Source organism: Poecile atricapillus, chromosome 1, assembly GCF_030490865.1.
Source record: "Poecile atricapillus isolate bPoeAtr1 chromosome 1, bPoeAtr1.hap1, whole genome shotgun sequence".
Classification (NCBI taxonomy): domain Eukaryota; kingdom Metazoa; phylum Chordata; class Aves; order Passeriformes; family Paridae; genus Poecile; species Poecile atricapillus.
In genome coordinates this window covers 141,803,607-141,826,072 of record NC_081249.1, presented here as the reverse complement: position 1 = coordinate 141,826,072, position 22,466 = coordinate 141,803,607, and the positions used below count along the sequence as shown (strand labels likewise).

General features: G+C 44.8%; 3 protein-coding genes across 4 annotated transcripts; 2 read left to right on the top strand and 1 right to left on the bottom strand.

Annotated features, from left to right (window-relative positions):
- Positions 1-14: 14 nt before the first annotated feature.
- KBTBD4 (kelch repeat and BTB domain containing 4) lies at positions 15-8,082 on the bottom strand. Of its 2 annotated transcripts, none has more exons than XM_058829068.1 (4): positions 7,984-8,082; positions 4,864-5,484; positions 2,235-2,341; positions 15-1,648 (listed from the first exon to the last, which is right to left on the bottom strand). In XM_058829068.1, exons 2-4 carry the CDS (start codon positions 5,453-5,455, stop codon positions 788-790), a joined length of 1,560 nt encoding a protein of 519 aa, XP_058685051.1. In that variant the 5' UTR covers positions 5,456-5,484; positions 7,984-8,082; the 3' UTR covers positions 15-787. The 2 variants fall into 2 exon arrangements, with proteins under 2 accessions (XP_058685051.1, XP_058685049.1); XM_058829066.1 differs by having other exon boundaries at positions 7,922-8,076.
- A 32-nt stretch (positions 8,083-8,114) lies between these two features.
- Positions 8,115-12,429, top strand: NDUFS3 (NADH:ubiquinone oxidoreductase core subunit S3). The gene is made up of 7 exons (XM_058829086.1): positions 8,115-8,186; positions 8,288-8,350; positions 9,119-9,216; positions 9,478-9,627; positions 10,437-10,562; positions 10,861-10,980; positions 12,188-12,429. Exons 1-7 carry the CDS (start codon positions 8,141-8,143, stop codon positions 12,353-12,355), a joined length of 771 nt encoding a protein of 256 aa, XP_058685069.1. The 5' UTR covers positions 8,115-8,140; the 3' UTR covers positions 12,356-12,429.
- Positions 12,430-17,439: 5,010 nt separating this feature from the next.
- On the top strand, positions 17,440-21,886 carry FAM180B (family with sequence similarity 180 member B). Its single transcript, XM_058829409.1, has 3 exons — positions 17,440-17,599; positions 19,486-19,553; positions 20,088-21,886. Exons 1-3 carry the CDS (start codon positions 17,533-17,535, stop codon positions 20,529-20,531), a joined length of 579 nt encoding a protein of 192 aa, XP_058685392.1. The 5' UTR covers positions 17,440-17,532; the 3' UTR covers positions 20,532-21,886.
- The last annotated feature ends 580 nt before the right edge of the window (positions 21,887-22,466 follow it).

Below are 22,466 nucleotides of genomic sequence, written 5' to 3'. Positions count from 1 at the left end.
AAAAAACAAAATACTTTGTCTCAGTAGAGACTTTATTCAGATTCTTACCCAAAGGGTTACAGTGCCAACAGAGAGGGGAAAGAAGAAGTGGTCTTATTTCTGTCTTTTCACCAACACTATATTATAATTACAGGTGGGGATTTCCTGTACAGTAAAGGAAGCCAATGCTCTAAAAATGATCTCCCTCTTTATACTAGGTGATGACAGAACAGTAAGCAAGTACTCAGTTGGTTACCACTCCTCTAGGAGAAGTGCTGAATGTAACCTAAGGGTCCTGGGGTCAGTTCTGGAATCTGTCTGCCAGGCCCTTCTTCTGCAATAGGACACAGGAATGTTTAAATGGGGGCATCCCTGGGGGACACAGTGCACGTCTAACTCTGTGACTGACACAGCAGCAACACGCAGCCTCCTGGGCAGTTAAAACTAGCAGTCTGGCCCAAGGAGAATGTTCTCCATATGCCACAGGATTTTTTAGTGATGGATTGGTTCCAGGATAAAATAGCCATTTGCTGCCGCTTGGGCCTCAAACGCTTATCATCAAGGAATCAAAGTAATAGTATTTAGTCCATCTGAAATCTAAGATACAACAGTTCAACACGGTTTTGATAGTGCTATGTAAAAGAATAGGTCCACAGTCAGAAAGCCTGTACTTCCTCTGCACAGGTAGAGGATGGGGTCTTTACTGGATGTTGTGAGCTTGTTGTAATTGGGACTGGTGCTGAGGGTCATATGTGTCTTTGAGCTGCACAGCAATACACTGTTGCTGTCTTTCTATCACTGGGCCTGTTTAGGCCAGGACAAACTGCAGGTTAGTGAGCAGCACTTTAATGCCACTTGTGACTGTTACAACAGAAGTGGCTGGGTTAAGTTTAAAAGTATTTGCGTCGCCCTTTTTATAGCGATCGCGAAAGACATAGATGCTGCCATTGCAGCTGGCAATTTTCCAGAGAGATGGTACTGAGCTCCAGGCATCTGGGAGGCATAGCCGGGTGAAGCTATCCAGCAGGGGATTGTAGCAGAGCAGTGAATCCCCCTCGGCCACAATGAACACCACATCCTTGTGCACAGCAGCGTGCATGCGCCCTGCGAAAGGCAGTACGTATGGCTTCACGTGGCATTTCTCTGTGTTGGTATCATAGCACTGAATGAGCCGAGAGGGCTTGGTGAAGAAGTCTAAGTCGTTTTCCTCCCCACCCAGCAGGTAAATGACACCATTAAGGTTCACCCCTGCAGCTCCAGAGACTGCCACTTCCAACTGGCTGGTCTCTGTCCAGACATTGTCTCGTACTCTGTAATATATGACAGCATTAGAGAGAGTGTCCTGAAGAGTCTTCCCCCCCAGTGAATATATTGCATCCTTGCTTGGCACGGAGACGAGGGTGTGCTGGAGCCGGTCACGGGGTAGAGGAGCACACCATTCCCAATCTATAGTTGCATTGTTGCATTTCCACATCCGTCGTGGAATGGAGCCACCAACAACATACAGGTCACTGCCGTGCTTGCAGGCCGCGGTGATCTGGTGACACAGGCTGTTCTGGCCACTCACACTGATGGAGTCATCGTCAGCACAGTGCAGAGAGACAGCGAGGGAATGTGTACGTGATGACTCCTTTCCAATCAGGTAGATGTGAACATTTTCTCCAATCACCTGAGTGAAAGCAGAAGTGTGTCAGCAGAATTGGTTCTGTTCAGCAAACATCAGTGATGCTCAAGACTGAATTTTTCAGTTTAGGACCCACCTGTGGGCCTGAGGTTTATACACCTTCCTTCCCAAGTCCTGCCACCCTAGCACATTCAGGATTCAAAACCTCAAGGCCTTTTCAAGATACCATGTATATCTGACACAGTAGAATAGCCACGGATGTCACTACGACATAAGTGTTCATGGTTTAGGTAAGGGCCAGTTACATCACTGATGGAGTACAGTTGTTACAAGGGGAGTACCAAACATCGATTTCTGACCAGTTTATTTGGTAACTGAGGTGAAATAAGTTATTTGTGGCACTTCTCCAATCACCAGTGAAAGCAGCCTCAGGTTAAATGAAAAAAAGCTGTCAGTGGGGTTGATATTTATGACACTCAAAGTATCCTCTCACAAGCACCATGAATTTCAATGACATCTGTGTTTTGTGACTTTCAAGTCACACCTGTGAGCAGAATACCCTGCCCTGAGAAGTTCTGTATGTTCTGTAGCAAGTGCTACATCAGCCCTAGAACATAAGGTCTTTTTATACCTTCAGACTCGATCGCAGAGTCTCTGAAAAGCCCGCTCGCTCCTCCTTGTTGAAGTTGATCCAGGTTTCTATGGCAACTGTTGGATTCTGAGAAGATGGAACGCCATCTGCGGTTCGGGGACAGAAAGGCATTTATGATATCTAGACAAAGGTGTATGTACTCAGGAACACCCTTTTCCTGCGGCTGCCTCCTCCCACTCCCACCACAAACCCTATTTTCTGGAGAGGAAAAATAGACACAGGTGTTTATAGATTTTGTCAGGCATGATCAGCACTGCCAGCCAGCCATCTACATGAAATTAATTTGAGGAACTATAAGAAGACAGAGCTGCCAGATCTTAAGCACTTTGGATGAGTTTCAGCAATCTATTCAGGAATCTATGCCCAAGAGAAAGAGGACGTGAAAGAGAACTTACATGCTGTGTGACAATGACAAATACTCTCTTATTTAATGATTTAGGCAAAAATATGGTGTTATTGAGAATGTCAGCACCTGCCTTTCTTTCTGGCTGGTCCTAGAAACGTGCCTAGCGAAAGTCATCTACAAAATGTGTCTGAGCACTGTCAGGCAGCTGACCCTCATGACTGAGCATCTGGTGTTGCTGCTATCCTCTTAACATTTGGAAATCCCCAATGAGCTATTAGAGCTTTTCTTAGCCATGTGACAGTAGGAAACACTCCACAGACTGCATCAGATTTAAATCTCCTTCCAAACATAACTGGAAGTTTTGGTTAAGCCACAAAGTCTTGCATCATCATCACCAGTACATTACCTAAAAAGATTTTAGGTATTTCCTTCCAGTTTGAAAGCCAGCAATTATGCCTATGTTCACTGAGAAGCTTCCCTATGAAGACTCTGATTTTGTAGTCTGTCCTCATGACAAACTCTGAATTCAATGATGCTGAAGGCACCAGACAAATTCCAATACTTTTCTCTATAGTGGAAGGGAGCAGAAAAAGTGTGGCACAGAAGCAGGTATTTCAGCTCTGTTTAAAAGGATTCTCATAAGCTAACCATCACATGTAGTGCGTAAATGGAAAAAAATTGGTTTTGAAATTGGTCCTAGAGTGCAACATAATGTAAACTTAATAAATTTCTATTTCATAAAATTAATTATAATCCTTGTCACTAAAAGCTTCCTCTATTTAATTCTCCATTAACTAAACAAAGATGGAGGAAAGGCAAAATAAAAGGATTTTTCCTACAAGAAGTAGGGAAGTATTTCAGATTTTAATCCACTTTATGAGCTAAGTTGTGGCATAAATGCTGAGTCATGTGATTCTAAACATGAAAATAATGATGCATGGAAAAAAAGTTATACTGAGCAATTGTTTTAATTTAGGACCACAAGAGCTAAAGTCCATAGTCCTAAAACTGTTTTTTATGTGGAATCACGAGGAAATTAAAGGTGATTGACCTCTACAGTTTCATTTCATGATTTTAGAGTTTTTTTAAAATGAACTTGCAACTTACTTAAAAAAAGTTTAGTTAGATAGTGATCAAAATTACTCTAAATTTATCACGGTTCTTGAGCTATCAGTACATACACTCAATAGGTCCTTGACTGTAAATTTCTTTAGATGCAATAGAGATAATTTAATACAATATGTAAAGACTCTCATATGCATAGCATCAACTCTAAAGGCTAGTTCAGGTCTTATAGATAGATTTGCCAGTGCTCCGAAGAAGCCAGTCATGATAGGTTTATTTTTGCAACTGCATATAAAACACATGACACACAAAGTCTAGTTACTTACTCAGTTACAAAGAGTAATTAAAAGCAAGAAAGACGCACATTTGGATGTATGAGCTGCTTCTACATTCTTCCTCTAGCAATGATACATAACAGCAGAAGAATGGACTTGTGACTGCAGCATCCTGGAGAGGTAACAAGTACTGACTGTACCTACTAGGGCAGCAGATCTTTAAGGATTGGTGGAAGCTGGACTAAGTTGTCTATGTGTTGACATGTCCTTCACAACTCTGAGTCATGGCATCCATAACTGTGGAAGACTATTACCTTTACAAGAAGGGCAATTACTGTATTACTCAAGATCTTACAATGCCTCTATTTCAGTCAGTTGAGTGCCTAAGTAATCCTAACAATTATATACAATTGTAAATAACATTAAAATAGTCTAAAAATATGTGCTCAAGCCTTCTTACAGAGGTTGAGTTATTGCATTACTATGTTAAATGATTATGAGCTAAAGGGATAAAAAAGTCTTTCATCAGGTATGTAGTTCTAGTAGTTCTAGGCTTCTTTGTTTTACTTTTAATGCAAACAAAAATACAACAAATTGTTGGCAGTTGTGTTTAAAAAATGTGTAACACTTCTAACCTGTTGACTCAGGAACTGCTGTGAATTTCCAGCATCCTTTTCTATAAGTCTATTCTGTAAGTCCCTATTCTATAGCTTAGATGTTTCACATCCAGTAACAATAATAGTTTGGGACTTTTTCTGATAAAAGTATCCAGAATGTTTTGCTATGCCTTGCTCAGCTAAGTCTCTGAATAGACAGTGACTATGAAAGTTTATATCTTTCCATCTATTTCATTCACTACTTGACCAGACTCTGAAAGTCTCTTTCTACATCCACATCCTAGGTAGTTTCAAGAACTCCTTACCTGTAAGGATGTCTGTCAGCAGGCGAAGAGGCAGGTGTAGGAACTCCTCTGTCTCCTGCAGCTGAGACAAATGTGACTTTGCACAGTGTTTGGCAGCTGTGTAGAGCTCCATGTCACTGTGTTGATCTGCCAACCACATGACCTGCAGACAGTTTCTAACCTGCACCGTACGGGCCAGAAACCGGGAGCACTCTTCAAAAAGGGCAGTCAGCTGGTACATGTCTGCCACTTCATAGGTTTCCTGCAACTCCTCTGCCCTCAGCTTTACAGTTCCATGGTAAATATAGTCCACAAGGAGCTGAAAGACACTCTCACTAACATCCTGCAGCTCAATCACCCGGTTGTGGGCCTCCTTTAGGTTGGAAGTGAACATAGAACGAAAAAAGCAGCTCTGAGCTGACAGGACCAAACGGTGCAGCTGGAATTCTTTGCCTTCCACTGATATTGTAACATCAGCAAAGAGCTCATCCTCCAAGCATAATTTCATAATACCCTGGGCCACGCGGCCTGAGTGGGAGCGGTCGGTGAAGGTGTAGTTCACAAAGTAGTTTTCTTCTGCAGAGGAGCCTCCAGTCTCTTCTGATGAGTCCATGGTGCTGCACAAATCAGACCTCCAGCAATCTGTAAAATCACAATAATTATACGACTTCCTCTCACCACTAACAAGATTATGCAGTACTTCAGGGTACAGGGAAAAATCAAACATATTGGTAAGGGTCCAGCATATTTTAGACTGAACATAAATAGCACAGCCAGAAACTTGTGCTTGAGCTTCAGAATCTCAAACAGCAAATGAGAAGTTGGCATAATTAAAATTATAATATATACCAAACTTCCAGTACAGTGAACATCACATCCCAGCAGGGCTGGGAGACGTGCATATCTTTTCACCATTCATTTCACTGACACAAAGAAATGCATCAAGTTATTCAAGTGGAAAGTCCAGCAACTGCTCTAGGAAACTTGCGAAGCCAAAATAAGTGGCAGCAGCATATCTGGACTAGAAAAGGATCACAGTATTATACTAAAAAAGAGCACAGGCAGCAGTTCATATCATCAGGAGGTGTTAATTATTGTCAAAACCCAATGATGAATCTGTATCAAGGTGAACTTGTTTTTACCAAAAAGATGCATGAGATTTTGGCCTGACATCACCACCAGTCCTTCAAGCTAACCGAATGAGACAACTGATGGTTATGCTGTTTGTTAATGTGCCAGTCAACTTCAGCACGCAAAACAACATTTTAGATGTTGTTAGTCACTGCTTCCCAAGTGGAAAGGGGAACAAAATGTAAAAGAAAACACCTCTCAGCAGGTACCATGGATGTCTGCAGCACTCCAGGTAGTTCATGGGTCAGAAAAGCTTCTGAAACACAGAAGGACTACTACAGCAAGGAGCTCTTTTTTACCATGGCTCTTGACAGCATTTGAAACAGTTGCCTACCTGCCTTCACTTTAGACTTACTTTTACAACTGAACTACCAGCCATAATGTCTGATAACAGAAATTTCTTCAATTAATAATGAACATTATTTCAAGGACAATGTTTCACAAAGATGTGATTTTTTTTCTCCAGCAGATTTGTAGCTACTCTTCCATGGTTTATCTTGTCACACATGCATTTTCTTACAATTACTGTGCTTGATCAGGAGGGCTCCTAAGTTCTTTGCTTAAATTCTGTTCATGGGAAGTACTGTCTACATCCCTAATTGTCTGGACAAGTCCATCTCCTCTCTGGTGATAGCCTGCCTTAATTATACTCTTATCCCAATTTTACAGTAGTTGTGGTCTGTCTGAAAAGTAACTATACAGTAAGTATACTAAAGTACCTGTCTATAAGAGACAGAGGAACTGCAGTCAGCACAGAACACATCAGTACTCTTTCTCCAGCTTTATGAAATATGAGCCTATCCTGCAAATTGGCTTCCACTTCGCTTAAAGCTCTTTATCCTCACAGTCAAGGTGCTTAGGAGCTTTAGCCCAGAACGCAGAAGAGACCACACAGAGCACCAGGATATGGACAGATGAACTACTCTGTCCCCTCGGCATGGCAGAAACAGCTGCCCACACCGCCCTGCACAATTCCCAGAGGACTGATACCAAGTCATGAAAGAAATGCCAAGAAGCAACTAAAGACTACACAAATCTTGCATCTTCCTTGTAGACACCCAGACAAAGCTCCCCTTTGCAACCATGGTATCTCTGCTATAAAGAAAGAGGCATAAAGGACAGTTAACTGTTCCATAAAGCCAAATCACATGCTTCATGCATTCCATAGGCCAAGCTATCAGTGACAGTGGTTTAACCAACACCTAGTACACCTCCTTCACAGAATGGCAGAATCACTTAAGTTGGAAAAATCATCTGAGACCATCAAGGCCAACCTAAGGCTGAACACCACCCTGTCAAACAGACCATGGCACTGAGTATCACATCCAGTCTTTCCTGAAACACCTCCAGGGACAGCAATACCACTACCTCCCTGGGCAGTCCATTCCAGTCTCTAATCATCCTTCCTGTGAAGAAATTCTTCGTAACGTCTGGCCTAAACCTCGCCTGCTGCAGCTTAAGCCTGTGTTCTCTCGCCCTGTCGCTGGTTGCCTGGGAGAACAGGCCAACCCTTGTCTGGTTACACCCTCCTTTCAGGCAGCTGGAGAGGGCTGTAAGGTCATCTTTGAGCCTTCTTTTCTCCAGGCTAAACTAACACAGCTCCCTCAGCCGCTTCTCATAGGACTTGTGCTCCAGCTTCATTCTTTCCCTGCTCCTGACAGTGTCGCGGATGCCACGGCGGCGCCCAAGACCGGGGAACCTCTAAGGACAACTGACAGCGACCCTACGGTCCGAGGCGGGGAGAAGGAAGGAAGGAAAGGAGGCCGATCCTCGGAGAGACGCAGATTCCCACCAGGGCCGCGCTGACGCTGTGCAAGGCTCAGCGCTGGCTCAGCCCGGGGGTTGCCGGGCTCCGCCGCCCTCCGCGCCCACACCTCCCGGCGCTCGCTGCTCCGTCCCCGGGCCGCCGGCCGCGCCGCTCCCCCCGGCCGCACCGCGCGGCACCCACCTGCGGCGCCTCCCTTCATGCCGCCGCCCCGGGCTGCCCCAGCGGCTGCTCCCGGCCCTCACCCTGCGCCAGGCGCCGCCGGGCACTCGCCGATTCCGCCCACCGACCCGGAGCCGTCCCCGGGAAGCTCTTCACGCGCTTCCGCCCCCGGGGGAAGCGCGGCGGCGGCGGCACTTTCCGCTTCCGCCCCGTGCCCTTGCCCGTCCGTGTCCCGGCGGGATGTGGGCGGCGGCGGCGCGGGGCCTGGCTCGGGCCGCGCTGCGAGGTGAGGCCGCGGGGGCTCGGGGGCCGTGCGGGGGCCGTGCGGGGGCCGGGCCGGGCCGGGCCGGGCGGTTGGAGGTGAGATGTGTCCGTTTCTCTCTGCAGCTGGCGCGGCACCGGCGGCGGCGCGGGCCCGGCTGGCGGGGAGCTCCGCCGCGGATACTCGCCGTAAGTGCGGGGCCGGTTTGGGGGCGGAGGGGGCCCGAGGCGTGCGGTTGTGCCGCTGCCAGCCGGCGGGAGGGCACCGAACCGCCCCACGGACGTTCCTAGGCGGTGGAACCGCTTTTGTGAGCGTGTCGGGAAAGGGTTGGTCCGGTCACCCGAAAACCCCACATGGGCAGAAAAGTGGTTATATTGGTAACCGCGCTTGCTGTGGGTTCCCGTGCTTGCTCTGGGTTCTTGTCTGCGTCCTTTCTCAGATGCAGGGCCAAGCCTGCTTTTTCTGTGCAAAGCTGTGCCTAGGCAACAGCTTCATAGTCCCTCGTTGCCCTGACTCTTAAAGGCTTTTTCAGTCGTAACAGTGAAAAAACACACCCCAACGATGTGAGCTCCTAGAGTGTTTTGTTTATGAGGGGCTTGCTTAGATGTTGACACATCCAGCAAACCCAGAAAACAAGGCCCTTTCTAGACCCATGTTGAATGACATGAGCAGTTCCTGAGTTCATCTCTGCTGCCCTCTTTTTCATCTGGCTATTTACTCCTCCATCTGCTTGTTGGACAATTCATGCTGCTCTTCAGAGCTGACAAAATTTTAGCACTGACACAAATTTCCTTCATTATCAAAGTGTCTAGTTCCACCTTCCGTGTAATACAAGTATGTTGCTATAGTGTAGTCTCTAACAGACAGCTAGACTGGTTAAACGGAGTTACTACTCTTCTTTCTGTAGCTTTCTGTATTCCCTGTCATAATCTTGGAAACCTTGTTTTTCCCCTTAGCTACTGTCAGACCAAAAAATGAAGTAGAACAGAAGCAGCTGTGTGCTTTTGGGGAGTATGTGGCTGAGATTCTGCCCAAGTATATCCAGCAAGTACAGGTAGGTGCTTTTCAAGAAATTGTTCTTGTGCCAGGACAGGATCCAGTGATCACACCACTTTTTTGTTACCTGTTCAGAGAAGTTCTGGGGAAGAAAAGGGCCAGAATTCCATGAAAAGTACTGCTGTTGTTAAGCCCCTTAATCTGATGCCTTTTTGTGTCTGCTGTGTCTCTTTGTTTGAGTGTTCTATTGAAATCAGCATCATGTTCAGTCTTCATGGTGTTTGTACGCATGCCCTTTTCACTGCTCTGTTTTCATCAGGTGACCTGTTACAATGAGCTGGAACTTCTGATCCATCCAGATGGGATCATTCCCGTCCTGACCTTCCTTCGTGACCACACCAACGCGCAGTTCAAATCCCTGGCTGACCTGACTGCTGTTGATGTCCCGTCTCGGCAGTACCGCTTTGAGGTAGGAACTGCTCAGAGGTGCAGTACTTGGAGGGCTTCACAAGTGCTGATGGCTGTACGTGCTGTTGCAGCTCTGACCACTTTCTTTGGCTTTTGACAGTGAGAAAAAATTTTGAGAGTTGCAGATAGAATTCTCTAAGTCAAAGGCCTCCAGTTGCTGAAGAAGTGGAATATTTTTTTAATTAAATATTTTTCTTTCAAAAATCAAGATAGCAGATTAATAGAAATATAGATCCTAATTTCTTCATCTTTTCCAGTCACCAAGGCAGTATCAAACAAGGCTTTAAAATTCCTTACAAATTTTTAGGAACTTTTTTCAGTCTGCTGTAGTATGCATTTCCTTTCCAGAGATTACAATAAATCTCATGAACAGCCTTTGTACTAAACTTCATCACCATAGAAGTTGGAAACGTTCCCTGGTATTGAACTTACTTGCTGAAAATTAAGTGTATTTTATCTTAGCCTTCTTCCACTGATAGCAATTGCAAGAGTGATTAATGGCCATTTTATTTGAGACAGACCATTGTCAAGTGTTTCCATCCCTCCAGAAGTCTCTATTTTAAGATTTATTATCTCTCTTCTTCATCATCAGTCATGATGTCTAAGTCTCTCATAACTTTTGTCACACTTCTAAGGACCAAAGTGATAAGCTATTGGAACCTCAGTTGGAGTGTCTTCTAGTGGCCAGCTCTGAAGTGCAGAGTATGTTCCTGCTCATAAAGAATATTTGAAATAGTCCTTGTGTGGCTTTGCTTAGGCAGTGGTGTACTGCAAAGAGATCCATAAATGCTGCCTGTTCCTCTGCTTCAGATTGTGTACAACCTCTTGTCCCTGCGGTTCAACAGCCGGATCCGTGTGAAGACGTACACCGATGAGCTGACACCTATTGACTCAGCAGTGCCTGTACACAAGGCAGCAAACTGGTATGAAAGAGAGGTGAGTGCTGGTGCACTTGGGAACAGAGTTTTTGTGGAGAGAGGCTGTATTTTCACATTTAAAGTAATTCCCCAATGCCCTCAGGAAGAAAGAGATAAGTGTTTCCCCAGCTGCCTTTTCAGAGTAGGAGATAAAATGGTGTTTGATTTGCTTTTGAATGAATTCCTGCATCAGTTTTGCTGGCACTGTAAACTAAACTCCAGGCATGTAACTAAAATTTTATGGAAATAACACAGGTTATGTGGTTTTGGGTATTTTTTCAAATACAATTCAACTAACTTGGCTCCCTTTCATTTAGGTTTGGGACATGTATGGTGTTTTCTTTGCCAACCACCCTGATCTAAGGCGAATCCTCACAGATTATGGGTTTGAGGGCCATCCATTCCGGAAGGACTTCCCACTCTCTGGTTATGTGGAGGTAGGAGATACAGTCATGTCTAAAGTTACCAAATCTGTCCAATGCTGTTTTCTGAGCTCCAGTACAAAGATGTGACTGCTTTATAATCACTTGTCTATATTCCAGAAGAGTTATATAAATCTGCACAGAAATTTGAATCATCGCACAAAATATCATCTATGAAAAGGCAGCCTAAGGCTGGAGAAATTGAGCAAATGTTATGTGCTGTATACCAAAGATACTTATCAGGCAGAGAAAGTGCTTCTGCTTTCAGCACATTTTCTGTAAGATTAAAGTTTCCACTGCAGAACTGAGTTGTCTAGAAGGATAAAGGACCAAACCGTTCTTGATTCAGTTGGAACTTGACTCTGTTGATTATTTGTAGGCCCAGATAATAAAACTCTGATTAAACTGACTCTTGCCATTTATTACTTCTGTATGCCAACCACAGGTTAAATGAGAGTGTTTGGTATCTGTCTAGTTTCAAATGACTGCCCTGCAGAAGCAGGTGTATTTGGTGCAGTGTTAAGACTGAGTCGAGTCTCAGAAGGAAACAGTGAAGTTCTGCAAAAAAAGAGGCTGTTTTAAGAAATGTAGAAATAACAAAATCCTGTAAGCAAGGATAAGGTACCATCTCCTGAGCTGGCTTCAGAGATCTGGACTGGCACAGCGAGGATAAAGCAATCCAATCAGAAATGTCTGGTACTCCTGCATTCCATCCTGGTTGTCTTTTTCTCCCCTAGTTCTGAGTGTTACACTAAAAATTAGAACTAAAACCACACAAATGCCATATTATAAAGATTCATGAGTGTAGTCCTCAGGCATGCAGGCCCAGGATGGGACATCTTATTTCAGCGACTCAGGAGAAATTCCTTTGTCAAATGACAAATTAAAAGTGTTACTGCATGTGACCTTCATGTGGACTGTTAGGATGGGTGCTCCTGATTCTGGGTGCTTAGTCATGACACCTGAGGGGCATGGGAGCAAAGCATAGGAGGAGGGTTTTCTTGGACACTGCACAGATCTCAGTAGCATCTGGAGAGCTCTTGTTTAGTCATGAGGAGAACTGAAGCTGTGGCAGAGGCCTGTGGGCCTGGGTTTTTCCATGGATAAGAAGTAGTTGTCTGCAGAAAGGGGGGTGTGGGTCATTACTGGGTCATTGTGCACAGCAGACATGCTTCAGGAGCAGGGTGAAAATGACTGGCCTGTGTTCTTTGTGCTGTTCCAGGTGCGGTATGATGATGAAGTCAAACGGGTGGTGGCAGAGCCTGTGGAGCTAGCTCAGGAATTTCGTAAGTTTGACCTGAACAGCCCGTGGGAGGCATTCCCTGCCTATCGTCCAGCTCCAGAACCCCTGAAAATAGAAGCAGGAGCCAAGAAAGAAGATACCAAATAGCAGCAGAAGGAAGTTGATGTGCATCCTTTCTGTTCTAATATAGTATTTATAATAATAAAAATGGATATGAGATACTTGCCTGTTGTCATCTCTTGAATACTGTTTCCAAACTAGATGAAAAGCACAAGGCCCAGGCATGCTAATTTATAATCCTTAGGATCCAGCTGGTAGATGTTTATCTGGTGCTTTGAGTTGTAAAACAGGGAATTTGTCTTCTTGGTTTGCAAATTGAACAGTGAAAGCATTGCCTGTGGCTGTGTTTCCTGAACACTACTACTGCCAGCAGTCCCTGCAGGTAGAAATCAGAATCTGAGCACTCCCTAGGAGACTGCAGTGAAGCAGCTGTGGAGTTTGAGCAATAGGACAGTAGTTTCTTAGCTGCAGGATGAGTGTTGGGAAGACAGTAATAATATGGCAAAAAGGCAAAGCCTGTGTAAATGGTTCTAATGCAGTTCCTGTCAGGACAACACAAATGTATGTGGGTCCAGACCAAAACAATTATGGAAATCTCTACTATTTCCATGGGGATTAGGTCACTGCCTTTTCTCCCAACAGGAGTTGCAGGTAACTTCTGATGTGACACTCCCTCAATCGCTTTTTCTTCACAATCAAGCAGTCTTTATTTTCTCCAGCATCTTCTGAGTGTGCTTTTTTTTCCCTGCAGCCAAAAATATACCTCTCCCTTGCCTCATGGACAAGAGTATGTCTTTTTGTCAGTACTCCAATTATTTTGAGCTCTATGATACAATAGCATTACCACTTTATTTGCTTTTGTGGAAAATCTCTTTTTTTTCCAAAAAACCTGGAAGAACACTATAGTTCCAGTCCACCCACCACCTGTTTGAATGGCATTACATTACAGCAGTCATCAATTAATAATGTCCCTTGTCCTTGGTCCAGAAAATGCATAATGCTGTTCTGCATCAGAAAGCTGACAGACCTCATTAAGATCTGAAAACTGTTGTATAAGAGATTTCATAGAATAATTCACAAGCAGTTTGTCGAGATTCCCTGAATCAATACTTAAGTTTTTAAATTGTAAAAGAACTAATTAAAATAGGGGTTAGGGGGAGATTAGAGTATGGGATGGAGGAAGGGATACAACACCAGTAAATTCAATTTAGAAAAAAACCCTACATGCTGTGACTAGAATGTGATCTCTTTTCAAGAATAAAGGCTGAACTGTATTCTAAGAATTTGGTTTCATATTTGTTTCTGCCTCAGCCTTGTAAGCATGGTTATAATGTAAGCTGGTTAATTTGTTAAATTTTGTTTCAGCTGCTATGGCCAGCAATGTTTGGGATGTGACCCAGCGGTGTTCTCTGGTTAAAATAAATTTGTCATTCACCTTGAAAGTCACAGCTCTACATGGGAAGGAGAAGTGAACACAGATTAACAGAAATTTGGAGTTTTATACAATTCTTAGCTCTGTTTTGGATCTGTCTTCAATTAAGCAGATTTAATACAAAATGAACTTTTAGTTCTTCCTACAAGATGTTCCACAGCTGGTTGGTTCCTTTGCAGTGGCTCTCATAGCATGCTGATGCCTATTGTGCAAGACAGAAAAGTTCCTGGTGCCACTTCTATCACCATGAAAATTCTTTATAAATCACATTTCCTCTCCATGTTCTCCTTCATCCCAGGTTGCTTGAGACACCACACCAAGACTTATGGTCTATATATTATAAAAATACATATTTCCCAGTATGACATGTCAGACTGATGGTAGCAGGAACACTAGGAAATTTGTCTTTTAAAACTAATGTTTGTGCAGAGGGAGAATTTGATCGACATCAATAAATGTCAGACATGATGCCTGTCAAGTTAGACAATATGCAAGGTTTGCTCAAGAATGTGTGTACTGGAAAAGTAGCCAGCCCTATGGGAACAGGCATTGGCTCCAGCAAGTATTTCATTTGTGGAATAGTTGCAAGTGGACCTGAGTCTCTTCTCATTAGTGAAGCCTGGGAGATCAGGAAGGCTGCAGTTTACTCATCTAGCCCAGGGCACAAGAGGTTGCACAGCTTCATAGAATACTTGTGCACTCTGCTTCCCCCACTGCTCCTGAGCTCCTGAGGCCATTTTGCTCATCGAGCCTGCTCACTCTGGGCTCCTTGTGGCTGGTGAACACTTGCTTTGTGCTGGACAAGGCTGTGGTCAACATGGCCAAGAACAAAGCTGTCTTCAAATCCTCTGTCCCTGCCTGTTGCATACTGCCAGCTTCTGCAGGGCTTGTTTGCCTGGGTTGGATTCCCCAGCTGTAGGAGGATGTGGGATGGTATGACTGTACATAACAGATGTAGCTGACTTATAGACACACTATACAGAAGAGAGATTTTTTTAGTACTGAAGGGACAGATAGACTTTAGGTGATAACTCACGGCCACCATGTTGAGCTTCTCCAGCTGAGTAAGTTTTGCTGGTGTTTTCCAGAAATCTGGCATTTCTCCCTACAGGCAGGCAAGCAGACTCCCTGAGGATGTGGCTGTTGACAATGTCAGCGTGTCCACGCACCTCATGTACAGTAGGTACAGTGGGATGGGGCCCTCCCTGTCACTTTTACACAGCTCATTACTCCTTCAAGCAGTAGATGCTGCTCACAAAGTGAAACAAAAAGATAAGGAAAGCATCCTCGTAAGGACTGGCAGCACCATACCTGGAAAATACCAGTATAATAGAGGTCCTGTCTGGTCACAGTCAGTGCTTCACTCCTGCTCCCCTCCTGCTTCCCTCCTGCTTCCCTCAAGGTTATCTTACTTCCACTCCAGTAACTCAAACATCACCTTTTCTGGGAGCCATGTATGTCCTTCTTCCTTCCCCTCTTTCTTCAGTCTTCTTCCTTTCCTGAGCATCTGCCAGACAGCCCCAGGCTAGGGAGTAACCTCCTCAAGTTCTGGGCAAGATGATTGAAGCAAGTGATTTCTTCAATTTTATAAGCAGAATTTCCCTTTTGTGAATATGCTATCTCCCTCAAGTTCTACTTGAAAGAAACTTCCTTCCTAAAGAGACTCTTCTGGTGCCACACCTTGTGCCTCAATCAGCATCCAACCAGTTCCTGCAGTTTTTGACCCCTCTTCTCTTGTTCTCATTTCCCATGTTCCTGCTTCAGGAGGTCATGGTGAAAACGAAGATACCAGCCAAGGTGTCCCTGCATAAACCTGGCTTGTGACATTTTGAAACTGCTCCAACAACAGACGGTATGGCCAGGGGAGTGCAGAGTAGTAGGGCTGTGCTCAGCTGTGAGCACCTGGCAAGGACAAAATCCTTCAGAAGAAGCAGGTGCACTGTCTAACATTGCAGTCGTACATGCAGGGACTTTGTGCAGCTGTCAGAAACTCAGCCTTGTTTCTGTGCAAGTATTGGTGCTGTACAGACAGCTAAGGAATATACTTATCACTCCGAAAATGCCTTTCTTTGTGGGATAGGGAGGTAATTCTACAAAATTCCCCTAGCTCAAAGCAGCATTCACACTGATGCTTGTCCCTCATCTGCCAGTATGTCAGTCATCTGAGCAAAGCCCCCACTCTTCTCTTCTCCCTCCCACCAATGTGGCTGTCCTCCTCTAGGCACTTCAGCTGCAAGCTGTTCCTAGGAAATTCTCCTGTTGACAAAATCATGTACAGCTCTCACAGATGTTGGCCGAAATCCTGTTGGGCAATCCTCTTCATGTCACATGCTGAAGTCAAAGAGAGGCTGTTTCATGGCCCATGAAGCACAGGGGTTTTTCCACAGCGGCTTCTAGACAAATTCCTGTGTACAGTGTGGCCTAAAAGGGACTTTGGCACAAAGCAGAAGGCACATCAGTCTCACCGCACGTGTCTACCTCTTGTGTAGCTTGTGATTCAGTTTAATAAAAGAAGAAAGGGATGCAACTGAAGAGTAAGCAGCAGAAAATAATGAAAAACAAAAGTAGCGCAGTGTGACTTGAACATACCTAAGGCTATCAGAAACCCAGGTCTTGCTTTCAATCCAAACTGACAGGAAGAGTGGCTCTGGATACTGTGGGACCCTCTGTGACTCTTCCATTATGTGCTGCTTCTTTTGGCTGGTGTGAGTCCAGGTATTGCCAGGTACAGCTACAGATCCTGAAAGTAGCAAAAGATTTGGTTCTTTGCACACAGACAACTTGCCAACCAGGATATCATCCCAGCCCTTAGTACACCATCTGGTGACAGTATGTCCTGTAACTTGCTGAGCAAGGCATGCATTTCAGATTTACCTTCTCTCTTTTCTAGGCAGACTTCTTTCTCCCTTTAACCTGAGGAAGATGGCATTAGTCCTTATTTATACATATAACTGCATATTTGTATAACCCTGGCATCACATACTGTGCCATACAGAGTAGAAATACAGAACAGTTTGACTGGGGATTTGGCACTAATAAACATGTAAAGATGTGTAGAGAACAGATGCCTGCTGTAAAGTGAATCAAATGAAGTTTTGTCTATGTAATTTAGAAAATCTAAGGCAGACTGTGCTCACTGTAACCCAGAAGTGCAGTCACAGGAGAGGACGATGAGCTGCTAAACCCTGAGCCACTTTGATACTTGGTGTTTGTTAGGTCACTGTACTGAGTTCTCCCTCCAGGGTGTTTGATAGAGAACTGAACCAGTGACATTTCTTCTGTCTGCCTGTATGTTTTGGCTGCTACTGCCCTTCCATGAATCTCCAGTCTGCTAGCTTTATCTGTTTGAGACATTCCAGGATTGTTTTCAGATTTTCGAACCCAGGAAAAAGGAAAACTAAAAATGAAGCTAAGGAGGCGAGCAGAAGTGTCACAGTATGTGGCAGAGGCACTGAGCAGAGATGGAAGGGGCTAGGGGGTCCTCCCTTCTTAAGAGGCAAACATATGTAGTGGAATTTCTTACAACTAACAGCTTCCTATAATCATTGCAGTGGAAAGTCAGTCTTTGAAAAGGAAGCTTAAACAATTCTGCCAAAAACATCACAACAAAGTTCTCCAAGTTTCCAAAATATCATGGAAAATATCTTTTGGGGTCAGCAAGTTGAACTGCAAGCCCTTCCCAGGGCTGTGACCAGAAACACAGAAAGATGGATCCATTCCAAGAGAGGCTGCTGGGATCCGAAGCAGCACGGGAAGACGCCCCAGCGAACTGCTGTGGCTTGGGGCACTGCACTGTCACGGGGCGAGTGGCAGCTGCTCTGGCAGTGCTGCCATGGCCCAGGCACAGCTCAGCTCCTGGCTGCTCCTGTGTGTGTTTGCTGCATTCCAGAGGCTGACAGGTAAGGAGCACATCTGTTAGCAATACGGCTCCTTGGCTTGGCAAACTTGGTGCAGTGCCATTTGTGTGATGCTTTGCTGCTCCTTCAAATGTGGCTCGAGGTCTCAGGCAGCTGCACTGGCAAGGGACAGAGCAGGAGCCCAGCTGGGGGAGGTTTGCTGGTGTGGGCACTGCTACCTACTTGCAGGTTGAAGACCTGCTGCTGTGTTTGGTGGCAAGGGGAGGATTTTCTTGGGTCTCCACTGAAAAAAAAATCTCCTGCAATACTGTTTGTGGATTTTCTATATGCTTTTTGGAAAACAAGACCCCACCCAACCCTGTTGAGTGATAAGTAAGTAAGGATTTTCCCTTTCCCAGAGGATATTTATGTTATTATTTCAATACATTATTTGTTATGCTTTGTTGAATTTTTCTCCACTCAAAAATCTACCACTGTGTTTATTATGAGGCAGTTACTAATGATGGCAGTTTGGCACCTGTTCAACAATGCACTGACTTTGCAGCCAGTCAGACATTTCTCAGGAGAGAGATCTGTGAACCTAGAGGATCGGTTACTAGACACAAGACCAGCAAAGAAAATTTTCAGATGATACAATGCTTTCATCTGAGCTAAAAGTCTTGCTGGTACATCTACGGAGGAGTAGGAAAGAGAAGCTACATCCCTGCTCACATTCCAAAGCCACAGCTGGCTTGGATCACAGAGCCTGCAGCTGTGCAGAGAAACAAACCTCTGCAGCCTGCGGGCTGGCAGTGCACTCCTCCAGGCAGCATGTACATCTCCCTGAAAAGGTCTAATCAAAAATGCAAATTTGGAAGTGTCTTTTGGTACACATCACACATCCATACTACTAAATAATTTTTCTAATTTTTACATGCACCTTCTGACTTTAACACTGGACTATTCAAGCAAAATCCTCACTCTTTTTTTTTTTTTTAATATTAAAAAACCTTCATCCATTTAAAAATGGAAAAAAACCCCCAACCCCATAAAAGTATCAGAGCGCTTACTATTTTATATGATCTTTTTCCATTTCATGTTTCTTAACTTTAAGGATGAGTCTGTAAGAAGTAAAAGAGGGTCTTGCCTACCTCATGACATTGATAACACAGAGGAGGGAGGGGATGCCGCCTCTCTCTCACAGTCCTGCACCAAGACTGCTTGTGTCTCCTTTTTCACACACACAAAAAACCAACTAAAATAAATGCAGACAGCTAAAACACTTTAAGTATTAGGAAATGAAAATCAAACAATTCATAGGATTAATGTGACTCATATTCAAAAACTGCCATTCCTCTGGCCTCCTACCCATTTTTCCCAGATTACATGATATCATGTGTCCCAGCAAGTAATTAGCTGGACATCAACTGAGACATAATGGATCTGACAAGGTTTCTTTTATCCTCACACTCTTCCAGCAGCAGAAGCTTAGGGACGAAGTAGAAAAACCAGGATAAGCATCAGTTTGTGCTTCTAGCAGCAGCTTGAGGAGCCTGCCAGCACCCTCCTTTCATTGCACAGCATTACTTTCTCCAGCAAAAGCTGCCAACCAGCCAGACCCTGTCCGTTCAAACCCTATCCATTCTCAGTGCGAGAGGCTCCTTGCTGCCTCTCTGCCTCTTTCACTGCTGTCAAAGCAGTGCCTTTGCTGCTGTACGCTTTAGCTCTGTTGGCAGGACTGAGGGCCGTGATATCCAAAACCTCGCCTCAACCACTGCTGCTTCTCTTAGAAAGCTTGTTTTGCTTATCAAAATCCCGTGGTCAGCATCTGTCATATTTGGCAGGCTGAGTGGTAGCTCAGGAATGTTGAAGATGTTATTGACAATCAAATGGCAAAAACAGTAAACAGGAAGGTCTTGTGCTACGAAGCTCTGTCTAATGTCTTTCAGATGAACATCCTCACAGCGGCACCAACACAGCCCGTCGTGGCCCAGAGGACGCTGGCATCATGTTAGAGGTCTCCTGAGCACTGGGGGCCCTGGGCCGAGGCACTGTTAGTGCCCATGCTCCCACCTGCCTGCACGTAAAAACTCACCTGTTCTGTTTGTTCTCGTCCCTGACGGATTTCAGGAGCCCCCGGAGAACGCCTCGGCGATGCCTAGCGGCATTTGTGCTCCCTCCTGCCCCACTCCGCGGCACCTCGCGGGGTGCCCGCGGCGGGACGAGGAACCATCCCCGCTGGGTTTGGTGACTGCCCCGCCAGCGGCCAAGGCCCCGCGCACCGGGGAGCTGCTGCAGGCGGCAGTGCGGGGACAGGAGGGCGGGAGGCAAGCGCCGCACAGGCCCCACGAGGTGTGGGGCTGGTCAGAAACGAGGCGTGTGGGGCTGGCGGAGAAGGACGTGGTGTGGGACTAGGCCGGCCGTGAGGGAGCGGCCCGCTCTGGGCCCGCCCGAGGTTTGGCAGCACTGCGGAGGGCTTTGCTTGGCAGCGCGGTTGCGAGTGACGGAATTGTGCTGGGCTTTCCGTGACAGCGCTGCTCCTCTCTTGCAGATGCTCTGGGGAAGGCTGGATATTCAGGCCAACGGGACAATCCGGCTGCGGGATGAAGAGCTGGCCTCCCTACGCCCGGCACGGCGGTTCCTGCAGATTTTAGAGGAGGAAGTTCCCAAAACACCGGCGGAGATTGAGCAGCATCTGAGATATTATTCACTGACTGACACTCCCTTGCCCCCGACAGAGTTTGAGCGTCTCCTTTTCACCAGTGTTTACAGTGCCTATCAGGTTCGCTCCATACAGGGTCTGGATAAAACCCCCTGGATTGGCTTTTTCTCTCAGCTGATTGATGAAATCTTTCGTGACCTGTGCAAGGGGCTCTGCCCTGCGAATACCACTCTCCTCCAGGCTTTCTGGCCTTGGAAGGAGAAGCCCTCGCATTTGGCCTCCCTGAAACATTTCTATCGCTCTAACCTGGCCAGGACCAAGAGAGACACCTAATGAGGGAACCCACTATAGGAAAGGACTTACCTGGCATCAGCTGCATCCTTGGTTATTTTCAATGCTTTCCACACCATGCAGGACTTTGTATAAATGTGCCACACATTTTTGTCCTGCTTTCTGCACTGCGCTGGCAACCCTCTCAGGATTTATGCACAAGCTTTTATTTTTAAATGAAAAAAGGACAAAACTGTAAAGTGCATTTCCCCCTTTCCTAATTTTTTGCTAAGTGGGCTGTGCTGAACAGGGCAGTGCTATTTAGATGCCTTATCTATCTTGGTCACTGATGCTTAGGAGAGATGGCTTGGAAGTATTTTTCCAGGATATTATGCTGGTGTCATAGCTGACTTCATATCAGATAATTCAGTTCACTCTCCTTATATTCTCCCTGTGGTTTCAGACAAATACAAGATCTTTTCTCCTCTCCAGTAGCAGCTAAGCAGGCTTTGTTGTGTTTCATGATATAGGTCAAATATTTAATTTGCTTTTTCTCTTCATGTGGCATCATATTTTATGTGTCAACAGCAATTTCCCATCTCATGTATTCATTTTTCTCTAAAAAGCAACCTGAAAATATATGTATTCCATGAAGCTTTCTAGTATTTGCATATCATATTTACACTTATGCACAGCTTTGTTTCAATTATCATTTCGGAATATACTTCCTGAAATCTCATTTAAATTCTGAAGGATCCTGACCTAGTTATTTCTTCAGCAGATTTTGCCTGTCTTCTATAAAGTTATTTTTTTGTACAGCCGTGGCATTTTAGAAGCCAAACATAATAATTACATAGTCTCTATCCTCAAAATCAGAAATATAATTATTTTATAGAAAGACATCATTAACATTTGTCTGTCATAAACACTGTGCTGTGGAATTAAATAAATGTAATTATCTCCTCAGGCGGGTTTTGATTTTGGTTCTTCTTGTTGTTACCAGATTTTCTGCTGCCACTATAGGTATATCAATTTTGAGCATTCATTGCATGTGCTTAGACGATGGGATCCATAATTCCCTATCAATATAATTTTTCCATGTTCAGCAAAAGAGGCATGTGTGACCTTCAGAGTGGGAACTGCTAGCTTCTGACCTAGTTAATCTTATTCCAAGCCATTGTAGCCCAACAGATGGACAGGAGAAATGGTAAGGCAGGAACAAGAAGCCTGGAAGCAAGATTCCACAGACAATGGTTTTAGAGGTCAGCTTAGGGTTATGACAGAAGGAGATAGATTTAAAGCAGGTTGTTTGTTGCTGGATTTTTGTTTTGTGTGTTTGTTTCATTTGGGTTTGTGCTTTGGGGTTCTTTTTGTTTGTTTCTTTGTTTCAAGGATATAGGAATTAAAATTATAATTTTATTTGAAGTCAAACATCTTGTCTCACCTAATGTTCTCTTATGCTGCTTTTTTACATACTTCCAATCTTTACACTTCACCCTTTTGCCAAATATGCCCCCAGTCTTCAATGTCTAGGACATGTATGGAGCAACAGTGGCAGTGAGGGGCTGCATTTAAGTCCAGTTTGAGCAGAGTATCATCAAAAAGCTGACCTGAGATGCACTAGTGTATGAAAACACTTGCTGGAGAATGTACAGCCTGAGCCATATGAATACATGGAAAAAAGCTGAGTGGGTTGGCTTGTGACTCAGATGCCAACACACTGCTTTGAACTCAGGATTTTGTTAGGAGCAGTTTTAGAGCATTTCTGCCCGTTGAACTTATTATAAAGTATGCTGAAGTGATGTCATGAAGCTTTGTACATGCTTAGGATCAGGGACTTTTGCAGTTTATATATTTTTGGGATACAAACCAGGGTTTAGCTCAACTGAAATAGCACCAGTGGTGCTACAATGAAATCTCCTGTGCTCCCACTGCCTCCTCAGTGGATTCTGCTGGGTGCCTGTCCGTCTGTTTATTGGACTGTAGGAACACAGCAGC